A 16,294-nucleotide genomic window follows, 5' to 3' on the forward strand; every position below is an offset into this window, starting at 1 on the left:
TTCCAAGGCTGCAGAATAACTTCTTTCTCTGTAATGGAGTTAAACTGTTCCCTACCTAAAACATATTGTATATAAGTTTGATATAAGTTGGCAAAAACATATATTCCCATAAATTTCTCTCCCTCCACGTTGCCTCTTTTTTCATCTACTGAATCACCCGACTCACTTCCAAAGTAATAAATCCTGATTTTATGAATCTTGAAGCTGCCCTTGAAACACGGTGGGAAAATGCCACTTCAGTGCTGGTACAGCTCAGGATGGCTGACATCTGACTCAGCTGAGGGCAAGGTGGAGCCATGAGGGGGATAGGTCAGGAAAAAAGAATGTAGCTAAGGCATTATTTGTGTTTTGCTTAGCAACTACCGTATGTTCCTATGAAATAAGGAATTAACAATTACCACAACAGTAATGAAGAGGAACACACCTGCTGTCTCTTGCTTCAGTTTCCCATTTCCATGCTTTGGTCGATGCTCTTCCCGATGGAGAATCCTGCCAGCTCCCCCCAAAGGGTCTCCTTTCTGTGACCTGATAAGGCTCCGGACTGGTTTGGGAGCCGGAGAATGGAGGCCCCCCACCCTAGTAACTTCTTTTGTTCAGGGGCCAGTGCAAGCTTAGAGCTAACTATCCTCTCAGTGGTTTTGCCCATTATTCAAACTGCTTCATGTGATTTCTTTTTCCACTAATTTTATTAAAAAAAACTCTTTTCCAAATCCTGATTATACCAGATATGTACAAGTGGGATCACCAAGGAGCATTCAAGGCTGCCACTTGTCTGGAATGGCAGGGCTAGGGTCTCCTGCTCAAGCAGGGGGTCAGGCTGGTCACTACTAGAAGACCCCCAAGGCCCCATCCAGTTTTGGGAATCTGTAAGAGAGGGTCGCTGTAGCAGCTGGACAGGGCTACGACAGATTTACATAATTCATTAAGTAGAGAGCAGTAGAAGAATAGGCAAGTGGATCTTTCTGTTTTTATTTTTGAGTTTTCCATGTGTGGCTAGCTTTTGTTTTTTCAGGATATACTTTCTCACATAATGGCAGGTATTTCAAACCAAATCCAAAGCTTTATCGGAGCCAGAAGCGAAAAGGCAAATACTTTCTACTTATCCACCTATAACACTAAGGTATCTTATCAAAGCCTCCTTCAGTGGCCATTGGTACACAGGATAAATAATAACAGAATAACAGAGTTGGAAGGGACCTTGGAGGTCTTCTAGTCCACCCGCCTACTCAGGCCATTTCAGCTAAGTGGCTGTCCAGTCCGTTCTTAAAAATCTTCAGTGTTGGAGCATTCACCGCTTCTGGAGGCAGGTTGTTCCACTGGTTAATTGTTCCAACTGTCAGGAAATTTGTCCTTAGTTGTAGGTTGCTTCTCTCCTTGATCAGCTTCCATCCATCGTTTCTTGTCCTGCCTTCAGGCGCTTTGGAGAATAATAATTAACTTTCAACAGTGTAGTTATTGATGAAATAGCAATTACATATTTGCTGTGGCAAGTGTCAAAACTCCCTTCACTCACTGATGCTTTTCATGCTTAGATTAGTCAAGAATCTCGTTGTTTTCCTGTATTCTCCCTTAATTTTAAACCTTCCTTGGCTATCATGCAGAGTGGCTGCTGGTTACCTTATGAATCAGCATTGCTCCTCATATTTCAGCTTTTCTCTCCTCTAAAGTTGTATTGTGAAGAAAACATTTTAAAGACTTCAATTTGGGTAGGACGAATATTCATATAAAGTAAGGGAAAGGTCACCAGTTGCCTTAGTGAAACACATGCTATTAATTTCACGTTATGAATTTCAGATGTTTCTTTTGTGACCAACCGAAGAGCTGTTAGGAAGGCTGGAAACCTCACAGAGAGACTCAAGGCATTTACAGTTTGTGCAATGTACAGTGGGAAGGCAGGACCAGCCAGCTAATAATCCCTTTTCTCTTTAAAAAAAAAAAAACTCCTGAATAATTACAATCACATAAAATAACAGCCAAAAGTGAGAGTCAGCCGAAACAAAGCAAGCATGAAAGAGCCCAAAGATGCTCAAATGAAGCAGAACTCTCGCATGAAGGAATTCTTCTGTGATTCTTTAGCACTTTCGTATAATTCAGCATCTTCCTCTCACAAATTAGATTTCCATTTCATCCGAGGACAACTCCAGCCCTTGGGCTAAGCGGGGCAGGATATAGTCTGACGAGCTGTTACAGTTACAGGGTTTAAAAATATCGGGCTCTATTTTTCCCCCCAAATGGAACAAATGAAAATGAAATTCCTTGTACCTTTCGAATGGTTTCAGAATGTTCCTGCATTCTTAACAATAACAATAACAATAACAATAACAATAACAATAACAATAACAATAATAATAATATAATAGTAATAGGCGCCTTGGGTGCAATCCCAAAACAACTGGAGCACCACTTGAACATCATCAGCATTGACAAATTTGCCACTAGTCAATTGCAAAAGGCGGCCTTACTAGGAACTGCTTCCATCCTGCGACGAGATCTGAAACACCATCAAACATCCACGTCTGCCTATCCCAGGTCCTTGGGAAGGACTCGATAGGTAGACAAAATGCCAAATCCAGTCTGAACATCTGGCTGACTGTGCGATGATGATCATCATCATCATCATCATCATCATCAATAATAATAATAATAATAATAATAATAATAATAATAATAATAATAATAATAATAAAGTTGGAAGGGACCTTGGAGGTCATCTAGTTCAATTCTAATTTGGTTCTGATGAGGATTACCATTTAAGTCAGTGGTCAGATATATTATTTCGATGTATTTTTACTTAATTGCTCATTTACTATTTTTTTTTTACTTATTACAATGTTTAAAATGCAGATTATTGCAATGCAACAGAAGCCTACAGATACCACAATAGTTTATTCAGTTCTTAGGTTAAAAAAGGTAACAATGTTCTAGATCACAGCCGAGCTGAGACTCCTGCTGGCTCTTCATCCGGTTTTAGCAGAGGGCGGCATGTAAACCGGTCAGTGACGGAGGGCTTTATTCCTTGGGGGGGTCACTCTTGGCCAGTGGTGCAAGATAATCCTTATTCTGTTATGTGATAATATTTTAACTAGTACCACACAAGATGGCTAGAAGTGTAGTGCAAGCTTTGACACACTCTGGAGCTCTTTATTGGGCGAGACAGAAAAAGAAAGTGTGTGTGTGTGTGTGTGTGTGTGTGTGTGTGTGTGTGTGTGTGTGAAAGCAGCCAGACATTGGAAGAATGAAGACCTCCAAGTGGAAATCCCAGACCGAAGGCATCAGTCAGTCTTTAGCATCCACAGACCACCCCTTGTAACACTAGGCCGTCTCTCATCCAAACAGGCTGAGCTGTGGTTTTAAGCCTTAATTCAGTCTAAGTATCCCCTGAAGATGCTTCAATCCGTTTCACCCCTCAGTCCTGCCCCTCCTCTGGACACCCCAAAATTGCCTGGGGGAACCCGACCCTCTTCATCCCCATTCTGGGCTCCAGGGTTCCTACCTGGGCTATCTGCGTAAATGATGCCAAATAACGTTAAAACAGAGATAAAAAGAGACAAGTTACTTGTTCCTTTGTGGATTTTTAAAGTTCTAATATTTAATCACCATTTAATATATTCTTTCCACTACAGTTATAACCCCAAGGCTGCCACTGCTGCTTTGTTGGAGCTATGAAGCAATAAAACTGTCTAAAACGAAAACATGACATTTACATTACATTATATTGCATTTATATTCCATGTTCCAAGTGCGCATGTTTTTGTGAAAAGGGAGAGGTTAACAATCTTCTCCAGTTTTGCAATCCTTTTTCTAAGGGGAGCTTGACTTCCCTCACAATTACACAGCCCATCTGTCCTCATCCTCAGCGCTTCCGAACTGAGAAAGCTTCTTGGAGGAGAGGTGAAATATTTTCAAAGGAAAAAACCCAAGAAAGTCCAGTTGCCTTGTGGAAAAGCACCTTTGCAGGGGGTTGAGCTAGAAGACCTCCAAGGTCCCTTCCAAGTCCTGACATTCTGTAATATTTTGGCCCAAAGGGCATATATTCTGATTGGCATGGATATATTGAGAATCCGTTGAATCCACTCCTTGGGTGGATTGCATGAAGATTTGGAATCAGCGAGTTGCAGAAAACAAGAGTATTAATTAAAATTGATTACTTTGTAACTTAATGTTAGAAAATGGGGGGGGGACCCTTTGTATTTCCTATCTGAAATACTCCGAGCAAATATACAAATTTCCATCATTTAAAGAAATGTCCATCTGGAACAGTTCAGCTGTGTATCTCATCCTAGCAGGAGAAAAGAGGGAACACTTTGGTACTTACATTCTGGGAAGTGCCAAATGATAACCAGCTTAATTCTGTCTTAAATAAAACAGTTGCTAAAAATAATGGGTCAGTCGTTCTTCGGAGAAGAGTTCCAGTCTGATGCCTCACTCAGATTCTACCTTCTGAGAAAATTTGGGACAAGCTGCTGCCTCCCAGCTTCTGGAACCTGGAGAGAAATCCAGAGCGGAAGGGCAGTTGGTACCTTTCAAGAAAGACGTGTTTAAGAGTGCTCAGATGGAGCCAGAAACTCTGTTCAGAAAAAAACAGAGACTCATTCAGAAAAGGTGGACAAATTAACTCCAGTACTCAAATGTAAGACTTTCTCCTGAACAAGACCTTGATTTTGCTTAGAGCCAATATGGGACAGAGAGAATCTTACACGGACTTTCAAGATTCTGTTATTCTGATTTACGTATTCATTCATCACATCTGCATAGCAGCCCATCTCATATGTGTGGCTCTGGGCAGTGTACAGTAGAAACAGGCCATGAAAACAATTATAATTACGATAATAAAATATTGTAAAAATAATAAAAGCATCAATATTAGTTTAAAAGGCTAGGAGCTATGAACCCTGCACTTGATTTAACTTTGTCACTTTCCCCAAGTTTCTACAGGAGCCTTGAATGTGAATTCTTCATGCAGCTCCCCGTCCTGGGCTTCCTTCATTCCTTCTGCTTTTCTTCAGTGTTGTGTTTTTTTTAAAAAAATGGTGCCTTGTTTTTAGAAAAACCTCTGAGCTTCCTGCTCTTAAGTTTCGCTTTATATTCCTGCTAATGGAACATGATCCAGTAACCTTCTTCCTGGGATGCTCTGAACCAGAACAGGGGCAGGAGTCCGGGGCTTGTGAGAACAACAACAAGAACAGAGCCAGCTAGCCCAGTCAGCTCAGCCGGCGGATTGAATTTTAACCCCCAAAACGTCCACGTGAATTAATTAGTCAGCACCACCCAGTCAGCTGTGTAGCAGGAAACGCTAATAATGGGCTAATTAATATTCACTCTCCCAGCTATTCAACTATAATCCCAAATATTCAGCACCAGACTTTCAAGGCACCTGATCTCTGGAGGTCTGGGGTTTCTGTCCTGCTGCCTGCTGCAATGTGAGGGGTGAAAAAAAAATAAATTAAAAATTAAAAAGAAAACAAAAACAAACAAAAACCCCAAAGGGCAGATCTGATGGACCGCTGGGTCTTTTCCTGCTGTCAGTTTTCTATGTTTCTATGAAAACTGAACAGACGTGGTGGGAGATGGGCAGCCCCCCCCTTTCCCTGATGGGACTGTTTCAGATTTAAGCAAAGTGGATATTTTTCTTTACCCCCCCCCCTTCGTGGTTCAGAAAGAACAAAGGAGGAGGAAAAGTGGAAGGGTGAGTCTCAAATCATTTTGCAAACGGGGGAGGGCCTCTCCTTAGCAAAATCCGAATCACAGATCTTAGAATGAAAGTGTCCCAAGGCTGGAAGGGCCACGGGGGGGGGGGTCTTCTAGTCCCAGGCAGGAGACATTAGAGCGCCCTGGAGAAATGGACGTCCAATCTTTTCTTGATTAGCTTTTATTAAATAAGTTAGCTTTTATGAAGCCAGGGTGCATCTAACTCTATTTTGTATACATGTCTACTTCCTCTACATATCTGCAGATGCTCCATTCCAAGACGGGACTTTTCCCGCCACTCTTTTAGCCCACCAGGCAGTTCTTCCCTGCTCAGGAGAACCGGGTGTTCTAGAACAGCCGGTCCTCTTCTGGCTCCTTCCTCCTGCTGCAGTATGAAAGGAGCCGCCGGGGCACCTATTCAGAAATCTGCCTAGATGAGAAAGTTACAATAACCTGTGCTTGATTAGGGATGCAGCTTACAACTGAGAGGAGGCCCCCATCTAGTGGCAAACATAGGTGGTGCACTTATACATAGTTAAGTGGGACTTAAGGCTTGTGCTCAGGTTCAAATTCTAAAGAAAAGTGTCTTTGTGGATGTTACTTTGAGGCACTGAATCTGTTAATCTGAAACTACCTTGGAAACCATCTGCAGGTTGAGTTTAACCCCTGATGCTGCTGGCCATTTTTTCCCCACATCTGTCTGAACAGCCCTTGGTCTTGAATGGTCTAGTTGAAGTCCACGAGTCATAAAAGAGCCAAGGTTGACTACCCCTGGTCTAGGGTCTCCTGCTTGAGCAGGGGGTTGGACTAGAAGACCTCCAAGGCCCCTTTTGTTGTTCTATGTTCTACTTGCTCTTCCCACGTCCACAGGAGGGAGGCAAGTACTCCAACAGGCTATTTTCCAAGTAGTGAGAAGGTGCTACCTCCCCATAGCATGGCCCGGCCTTCACCGAAATTCTATAAAGCTTGTCCTCATTATTGCTATTTTGGCACCACACTGTGACTGGCTGAATGTTGATTATATTTTAAAAATTACATAATGAATCATATGCTTGTTTATATATTTCTGTAACATAAAATACTGAAATTTTATTGATGTGGTGCTAATAATCTCACATATATCTCCGCTCATTTGCTAGGATATTTGAAATTTCAATTCCCTTGCAACTCTGCCAAGTAGATTTATGCTTGAGCAATATTATAGCAGTTGCCATTGATTTCTCTCTCCCTCTTTCCTGTCAGTGCCATCCTCCCCACTTACCAAACAGAACAGGGTCTTTCTTTTAGGTAAACAAGCATATGACTACCTTGTTAGAAAGTGAAGGGACTAATTAGAGGGGGTTAAAAGGGAAGTTAGGAAGATTAAGCACCTCCAGAAGGCTTGCCATTTATTGGAACCTGCCAATCGTCAGAGTCACTTGCTGAGACCAGGGCAGCAGATAGGAGTCCCCCAAGACCATAAGGCTGGAGACCCCATCGCCCACCCACTCAGCAGTCCCCGATTGCTATATTGGCCTTTTGGAGATGTGTGAAGGAAGTAAAAAGGATACACACGATGGATTGTATCCATTCTGTGTCAGCTTTGCTTTAATCATTTGGGTTTGCTCCAAAAAATTAATAACTTTACTTTTTCTTTGTTTCCTAGGAAACCACACTGAGTTATGGCTGAAGGAGAAAAGAAATGGAAAGAATTGCCCCTGAAGAATTTTGTCTTCATCTGCAAATGTCATTAGAGAAGGGATGTATGTGCTAAGAGATATATCACTCCTGAGATATCAGCGTTTACATCTGCATAAACCATCTAAAGAACAACTTGATGTTGCGAGGCAGAATGAAACTCTTTTATTTCTGGAGCCGTTATTCCGTATTTGCACCTCACCAGAGCGTAAGTGGAGTCCCACAACCTCTTTTTTGCAGCCGGGTCCTCATGACGTTGCCGTCATCTCATCCCCAATCCCCCTAAAGTTTGTCTCCAGCAGTTCCCAGGTTGAAATAGTTCCCGCTTAAGCAGGGAACAAAAAGGGGCTGTCTTGGGTTGGGTGACCCTTTGTGTACTTCAGCGACCACTGGGTCGCACATGGCGCCATCTTCAGGCCTCTGGGCTCTTTTAGGCTGGTGTGGGCAGCCCCCACCCCTTCCAGGTGTTGCCTCAGACCCCTGGAGCAGGAAAGGGCCCGGCTGCCGTTTCTGGGCCTGGATTCACTCCCCCTTTCCAAGGGCACCCCAAGGGCAGGGCAGGGCCAGAGGGGAAGCTGGGCCCTCCCATGGTCCTGGACCCTCCATGGCTACTGGGACGTGGATCAGTGCCCTGTGTACAAAATGGGGGTTGAATTCGTATACCCCTGCATTCTCACACAATTTGTAGTTTAAGAGAGGTGGGGGCAGTCCTAATCTGGATGGAAATGCTTTTTTTTCCTGGTGAGTTGATAGCTATCCTGGAGGAACGCCTGCCGTCACCGAGTTCCCAACAGTTTATTCCTTTGGCTACTGGGTGGGCCAAAAATAACCTACGGTAAATTAATTAGCACTTGAAGTGGTATGGTGGGTTTATTTTGTCAGTAGGATGAATGTGAAAGTTTAGTGAAGGAATACAGAGGAAACGTCATTTAATTTCGCTGCTTGTTGGGACCTTCGGTTAGCCAAACAGTTTCCGAGAATCATGTTTTGTTACTTCTGGATGTTGACAGCCAAGTGTTTAATGTTATCACTTGCGGTTTTTAGCTGTCTTACGCCTCCTTTTCCATGACTTGATGCAGATCTATCTTCAGAGTTGATCGGGGCTGTAATTAAGAGGTTTATAGTGAGCCTCTAACACCTGGGATTCATATTCGTGAAACTACTACTATTTCCTGTAATGTTTACCTCAAGATTGTAGCAAAACACTAACCTACGTCCTCTGGGGTCATCTGAAAGGGATGACGAATTTGTGCTGGTTTAGTGAAATACTAAGCAGTGGTATTACCGTGTCCTTCAGGTCTTTATGGAATTCCAGTAATGTAATCAAGGAAACTACCTCTCTTATTTCCTCATTTGGTTGTGACCAAAGGCCAAAATAATACTTCCTTCATTTGGATTGACTTTGTAGTTCTTAAGTATTAAGATGTTCGCCAAGACTGAAGACAGGAACGAGTATGCTGGCTAGGCAGTTGTACAAATTCAAGCGGCTGCAACATACTGTAAAAGATGACTGGTGACAGACGTCAGCATTACAGATTAATCTTACTTACATATATGTCTCATTTCCCCCTTAAGGTTTTGCAAGAATCTTTATTTCTGTACTAGAAAAAAATCACAGCAACTCTCCCGAGCATTGCATACTGCAGACGCCATCTCTTCGGCCTCCCACATTAATTTCCTTTAAATGATACCAAGGGGCCTATATGTTACATTTACACAATCAGTTTGACAAAATTTTGGCTTTTATTTATAACCATTTGTGTAGAAAGCATCAGTTTGCGTTTGCTTGTACCTGTCCTGCAGGGAATTTCTTCACCACAAAGCACTTAAATGGCTCTTGCGTCTGTAGTTGCTGAGGTTTCTGTTTCTACCACAAATAAAATCTGTGCTATAAATAAAATGTCTGTGTCCGAGGTGTTGGTTACGGTAGACTAGGGTCGGTTGCCAGGCAGGAGCCTGAAACCGATCTCATTTTAGCTCTGCATATATAACAGTTGGTTCACTTAGAGACCGTTCGAAGTTACAAAAGCATTGGAAAAAGTCACTTATGACCATTTTTCACACTTATGACGGTTGCTTGGCATTCGGATGCTTGGCAACTGACTCCTATTTATGACGGTCGCAGCGTCCTGGGGTCACGTGATCCCCTTTTGCGACCTTCTGACAAAGTCAACTGGGAAACCAGATTCAATTAACAACCATGTTATTAACAACTGTTGTGATTCACTTAACAAATGTAGCAAGAAAATCCGTAAAATGGGGCAAAACTCATTTAACAAATTTCTCTCTTAGCAACATAAATTTTGGGCTCAATTGTGGTTGAAAGTTGAGGACTGACTATATGTAACTAGAAGTCCCCTGTCTTGCTTTCATTATAGTTCAATGACCCCTGATCCGTTTATGGTATTTATTTACTCCTCTGTACGGCCAGACTCCAAAGACTTCTAACGGTTTACAGTCTGTTAAAAGACGCTGGCTGGAGGATGCTGGGGTCGAGCCCGTGATTAGCTTCATCCATAACTGAACCTCAGTAATTACAATCTTCAGTCTTGCTTGGTAACGGTACATGTAATAATAATAACAATAATAAAGTTGGAAGGGACCTTGGAGGTCATCTAGTCCAACCCCCTGCTCAGGCAGGAAACCCTATACCATTTCAGACAAATGGCTGTCCAGTCTCTTCTTAAAAACTTCCAGTGTTGGAGCATTCGCCGCTTCTGGAGGCAGGTTGTTCCACTGGTTAATTGTTCTAACTGTCAGGAAGTTTCTTCTTAGTTCTAGGTTGCTTCTCTCCTTGATCAGTTCCCATCCGTTGCTTCTTGTCCTGCCTTCAGGCGCTTTGGAGAATAGCTTGACTCCCTCTTCTTTGGGGCAGCCCCTGAGATACTGGAAGACTGCTATCATGTCCCCCCCTCGTCCTTCTCTTCATTAAACTAGACATACCCAATTCCAGCAACCGTTCCTTATACATTTTAGCCTCCAGTCCCCTAATCCTCTTTGTTGCTCTTCTCTTTCTAGAGTCTCAATATCTTTTTACATCGTGGTGATCAAAACTGGATGCAGTATTCCAAGTGTGGCCTTACCAAGGCCTTATAAAGTGTCCATCCATGAGCTCAGTTGTGACTGAGAGCCTCCATGACATTGTCCTAAATCCCAGGCGTGCCATCAGACCCCCCACAAACTCTGAGCTCTATTATACGTATGCAACAATAATGCGTTAGGGTGACCCAAAAGAAACATCTCCCGATGGAAATCAAGAAAATTAATAGACAAGGAAGAACAAAAGAATTACCTAAAGTACATTTGAAGGAATGCAGCTTGTCTGGATATCCTCAATGGAATTTTATATTTACTGGGCTTACATAAACTCTCAAGCTGTTCTGAAATGGCAGGCCTGTTTTTTTTTAACTTTTCTTTCTTCTACATTTTTGACATTTTTAAGCCATCTCTTTTCTGTGACACTTTAATTATTTAGAACATCAGGATTCTGACAGCGGAACATGCTATCTATTCTCTGTTCGCTCGTTCATTAGTTTTAATTAAACTCTTTAATTTTATTTATGCTGCCGTAGACTGATTAACAACTTGCCAGCATAAATCAGGAAGTCTTAAAAAGCACCTTGAGAAATCTTCTTTTCTCTAAGCAAAAACCTACGGCAATAATGCAGAGATCTGCAGGGTTTCATAAGCACCAGCTCAGAAATCCCGTCAGCAGCCCCCACTGCAAATTTCTCTGAACTGTTTCAGGAAAGGAACCTGGACCTGGTTGCTTCCTACAAAAGTACTTCCAACTGAACTGGATACAGGGCTCGGACCGGTAAAGACAAAAGCCCGCTTCAACTCTGCATCCAAGTTTTGGTCACGATGTAAAAAAGATGCTGAGACTCTAGAAAGAGTACAGAGAAGAGCAACAAAGATGATTAGGGGATTGGAGGCTAAAGCATATAAGGAACGGTTGCTGGAATTGGGTATGTCTAGTTCAGGGGTAGGCAACCTTGGCTCTTTTATGACTCCTGGATTTCAACTCCCAGAATTCCTGAGCCAGCATTGCTAGCTCAGGAATTCTGGGAGTTGAAGTCCACGAGTCATAAAAGAGCCAAGGTTGCGTACCCCTGGTCTAGTTTAACGAAGAAAAGGACGAGGGGGGACATGACAGCAGTCTTCCAGTATCTCAGGGGCTGCCACAAAGAAGAGGGAGTCAAGCCGTTCTCCAAAGCGCCGGAAGGCAGGACAAGAAGCAACGGATGGAAACTAACCAAGGAGAGAAGCAACCTGGAACTAAGGAGAAGCTTCCTGACAGTGAGAACAATTAACCAGTGGAACTACCTGCCTCCAGAAGCAGTGAATGCTCCAACACTGGAAGTTTTTAAGAAGAGACTGGACAGCCATTTGTCTGAAATGGCGTAGGGTTTCCTGCCTGAGCAGGGGGTTGGACTAGATGACCTCCAAGGTCCCTTCCAACTTTATTATTATTAATAATAATAATTACACCATGCTATTATACACCAGGGATCTTCCAACTTGGCCCTTTTATGACTTGTGGACTTCAACGTGCCTGGCTGAGGAATTCTGGGAGTTGAAGTCCACAAGTCACGAAAGGGCCAAGTCGGAAGACCCCCCCCCTGCTCTCCACCTCCTCCAACCCGCGGAGGCCTCGCTTAGACGGGGCGGCCGGGCCTTTCCCCAGAGTCGGGAGGGGCCGGCGCGAGAGAGCCCCCCCGCCGGCCCCGCTTCTCCCGCGGGCACTTCGTTGCCCGGCAACGCCTCCCTCCTCTCCCCACCCCTTGGGGGAATCCGGGCCGCTCTCCCTGCACGTGGGTCAATGGGGAGGGGCGGGGCGCCGTGGGCCTCCGCCCCCTTGGGGTTACCTGCACGTGGAGGGGGAGGAGTCCGACAACGACCCTCCAACCGGGCCGGCCGGCGCTCCTCCACCGCGGCGGACTCCAAGGCGGGCGGGCCCTCGCACCCCAGACCCCCCCCACCCGCCCGAGAGGCGCCGCTCAGCCGGGAAACCCCGGAAGGGAAAGAGCGGCTCCCCAGGCGCCTTCTACGGCCCCTCCCCCCGGTGGGCGGAGCCCGGGCCCAGCCAATGGCCCACCCGCAGACCGGAACTCGGCGGTCTTCGCGCAGGCGCCCTGGTCGTTTTGTAGCTGGAGCGCGTGGCCCGCCGGAAGTCGAGGAGCCGAGGGACGCATGCGCAGAGGCCTGCCGGGGGCCGCGGGTGGTTGAAAGCGGCCTCGGGGTCGCGGAGGGAGGCTGCCGGCGGCTTCGCCATTTCTTCTTCTCCTCCTCCTCCTCCTCCTCACCCCGAGCGAAGCGTCGCGGCCTCCGGGTTGCACCCGTCCCGCGGAGGACCTTCCCCGGGTTCCCCTTCGCTCCGTCCCGGGGCTCTTCAGCTGCTCCGTAGGTGCCGCTTTCTTGGCCGCCCAAGCGGGGCTTCCCTCGGGAGTCTGGCCCGGCCGCCCCTGGCCCTGCGGCGGAGAGAGGCAGGAGGCGCAGGAGGAGGGCAGGTAGCTCTAGCAAGCGAGCCACGCTGCATTTGGGGCCCTTGAGGGGCCGGGCTGGGAAGTGGGCCCGCCTCGGGCCAAGGAGAGCCGGCTTTGGGCCGGTCCCGCCCCTCGGGCCGGCCCACCTCGCAGGGCTGTTGTGCAGGGTTAGCCGTGGTCGTCTCCTTGAGTGGACCAGAATCTAAGAATAGTAATAATTTATTTACCTATCAGATTTGTAGCCTGTCCTCTTCGCCATTTGATAAGGATGCTTCTTGTACAGTGGGGCTTTTTAGTTAGTGCTAATTTCTAAAAGAGATTTTTTAAATATATATATATAAATTTGAGAACAACCACGGACTTTGGGCAACTTGGAGTCGAACTGAGTAAAGGTGGGGTAAAAATCTCATCACCACCGTCACCATCATCCCCGCCACCCTGGCAGAGTAATGGGTAGGATTAAGCTGGGTCGTTAGTTGGGGGGGGTCTCTTGCCGAAGGGGCGCTGCCTGTCGGGGCCTGGGCTGGAGGCAAGGGAGGAAGAGGAGGAGAAGAAACAATTCCGGGAGGAGGAGGAGGAGAAGGCTGGGACACTCCACGCCTACGCTGCCGCCAAGACTTGCCCAAGACTTGCTGCAGACTTGCCCAACAAGCCAACACACACACACACACACACCCCGGGAGACTTTCATGCAGGGCAAACTCACCTGGTTCTGCAGCACAGGTGCAGGTATTTTAAGGGCGGGTTGGGCGAAAGGGCCCAGGTGCTGCTATTCTGTAATTGCAAATATGGCAAAAGGGCAGGGGGTGGGTGGGTTATTGTATCCTGGAGACATTCCTAAATAAATGCTCATCTATTTTTTAAGAAGGGGAAACAGTATTCAATATGAGGAATCTTGTGACAGATTATCCTTTCTGTGCATCATTTATAGGCAAATTTCTGAAATAACAAATACGGAGTGCTTGTTTCCCACATTACAACTTTAGTCATTTGTGCACATTAGGACTATAGTCCAGAGGTTAACAACATAACCAGATTCTCATTCCTGGCCTGGCGTCTCAAATTCATCAATTGCTTGAGGCAACTACATTATGGATACACAGTTTAATTTGCTCCCTAGTAAATAATGTTTCTGGAGTTAATTGTGTATCATGGTATATTCTTAATTATTTTAAAATAAAATTAACTGGATGACGGTTTTCTCCTTTACATCAACTATGCCAAAGATTAAGTTCTCTTATCAATTCTGTAAGAGCAGATGCTAGTGTGTTGATGTTTAAGGTTGCAGAACGGTGGTATATACTGAGATTGTAAACCTTCCCAATATGATGCTGTAGTGACTGTTGAATAAAATTGGAGGTCAGATTAGGTTTTGAAGTGTGTAAATGTACTACTTTTACTGATTTTTGGCTTGTTCCATGAGTATTCAAAATTAGAGCAGTGTTTTAATATTTGAGGGGCTCCTACAAAGATAAGGGGGTCAAACTATTTTCCAAATAAGGCAAGACGAGGAACAATGGATGGAAACTAACCCAGGAGAGAAGTAACCTAGAACCAAGGAGGAGTTTCCTAACAGTGAGAGCAATTAAACTTGCCTACAGAAGTTGTGGGTGCTCCATCACTGGAGGTTTCCATGAAGAGACTGGACAACCGTTTATCTGAAATGGTCTAGGGCAGGGGTAGGCAACCTCGGCTCTTTTATGACTCATGGACTTCAACTCCCAGAATTCCTGAGTCAGCTATGCTATGGGAGTTGAAGTCCATGAGTCATAAAAGAGCCGAGGTTGCCTACCCCTGATCTAGGGTCTCCTGCTCGAGCAGAAGGTTGGACTAGAAGACCTCCGAGGTCCCTTCTATGTTACTCTGTGTTCTAGAGATTCTGCTCAAAATGCAAAATCCTAACATTCAGGGTGCAAAATGCCTTTTTCCCTTTTGCCTTTGAACAGAGGATGCCTGCCCAGAAGCTCCCGCCGGAAGGAAGCCTTGGAGCCCAGAAAGTGGGTGATGGCAGCAGCAATGCCAGTAACAGCCAAGCGGATGAAGCGAATAAGCCGGGGGATGATTGGGAGGCCCATGAATACCGCCTGGAAGACCGCGGGAAGGGGCACGCCTCGGAGAGCAACCTGTCGTCGACGGGGGCTTCTTTGGGGGCGCTCCGAAAGGGGCCCACGGTGCTCATTGACCGGCAGCAGATTCGGTCGGTGGCCCTCAAGGACCAGGCGCTTGAGCTCCGAGGCCTGGGGGTTGAGGTCTACGACCAAGAGGTCTTGGAGCACGGAGTCCTTCAGCAGATAGACAAGGCAATCAGCGAAGCCACTAAAGTGGGCCCAGCCCAGGATGGTGATGGTGATGGTGCTGCTGCTGAAACAGACGGCCAGGCGGAGTGGGAGGATGTGGGGTAGGTGAAAGGAGGTTTTACTGTGTGCCTGGGGGGGGGGGAATGGGGTTACTCTCATCGGCCTTCTCTGAAAGTTCAGAACGGGACAGGATGCTTGTAATTAAGCGGCTGCCTTGGAGAGCAAACCTCTGCTTCATCATCGGGTAATTTCTTCTGAAACTTTGCAGAAGGGGGGGGGCGTCTATGCTGCTAATCGGCCTGTGGTCGATTCAGTCGGTGACTCCCGGCTTCGTTTCAGCCTTTTCCCACCCTACAAAAAGTAATGATTTCAGACCATAAAATTACAATAATTCCAGTTAGTTTGCTTAACATTGTGAAAATATTAAGGTGAAATTGCTGATTTGGATAAGTTGCATTGAATTCAGGATGATAATAAATATTTTGTAAACCGAAGTTTGCAGATCACCCTCTGGTCTCGCTACAAGAGCTCCATTATCAACATGGTCAGGCAGATTGTTGCTCCACAGAAATAAAGGGATGTTTGTATACCTTATTAATATATTTATGATCCACTTTTTAATCCAATTATTTTAATGTAATTGCATTTTATTTTCAGGCCGTGTACATCCTCTCCAAAACCATCTGCTACAAACCATATGGAGCAAATTAGACCTCAGACTGCGGCTAATAAGGATAATAGTAGAAAACTGGATTCTGGGAAAGAACAAAACTGCAACAAAGTAATGGACAATTTACTGCTTGTTTATGACATTTGTTTTAATTATTTTTTTGCTGTTGTAATGATCCATGTTTAATACTTGTTGAAATTCATTTGAAATTTTAATTTTGTATACATAGTATCGCTTACTGGTAAATAATAATTGGTGGCAGATTGTTACTAATTCTGAAATCCTAAAAAAATCAGCAGCTATTACCTGGTTTTGGGGTTAACTAAATGCTTAGAATATGCCCTGGTGAAAAGAAATGATAAAGCCTTGTTCATCCAATTCTTAATATTTCCATTGAGAAGCGGTTTTTCTAAACGTTTCTTGTTCTAATTCTTCAATCATTGTGCATAAAGTCCTTCGCAAGTCGTAGTACTGTA

General features: G+C 45.1%; 1 protein-coding gene across 1 annotated transcript in view; it reads left to right on the forward strand.

The window, feature by feature from the left end:
* The first annotated feature begins 14,800 nt into the window (after nucleotides 1–14,800).
* ERCC6 (ERCC excision repair 6, chromatin remodeling factor) overlaps nucleotides 14,801–16,294 on the forward strand; it is a 32,992-nt gene continuing 31,498 nt past the window's right edge. The window contains exons 1-2 of the mRNA XM_029285501.1: nucleotides 14,801–15,249; nucleotides 15,806–15,929. Coding sequence (XP_029141334.1) covers nucleotides 14,801–15,249; nucleotides 15,806–15,929 — 573 coding nt within the window. The remainder of the gene's footprint in view (nucleotides 15,250–15,805; nucleotides 15,930–16,294) is intronic.

Source organism: Protobothrops mucrosquamatus, unplaced genomic scaffold, assembly GCF_001527695.2.
Source record: "Protobothrops mucrosquamatus isolate PMUCROS unplaced genomic scaffold, P.Mucros_1.0 scaffold1781, whole genome shotgun sequence".
In the NCBI taxonomy this organism is placed as follows: Eukaryota; Metazoa; Chordata; class Lepidosauria; order Squamata; family Viperidae; genus Protobothrops; species Protobothrops mucrosquamatus.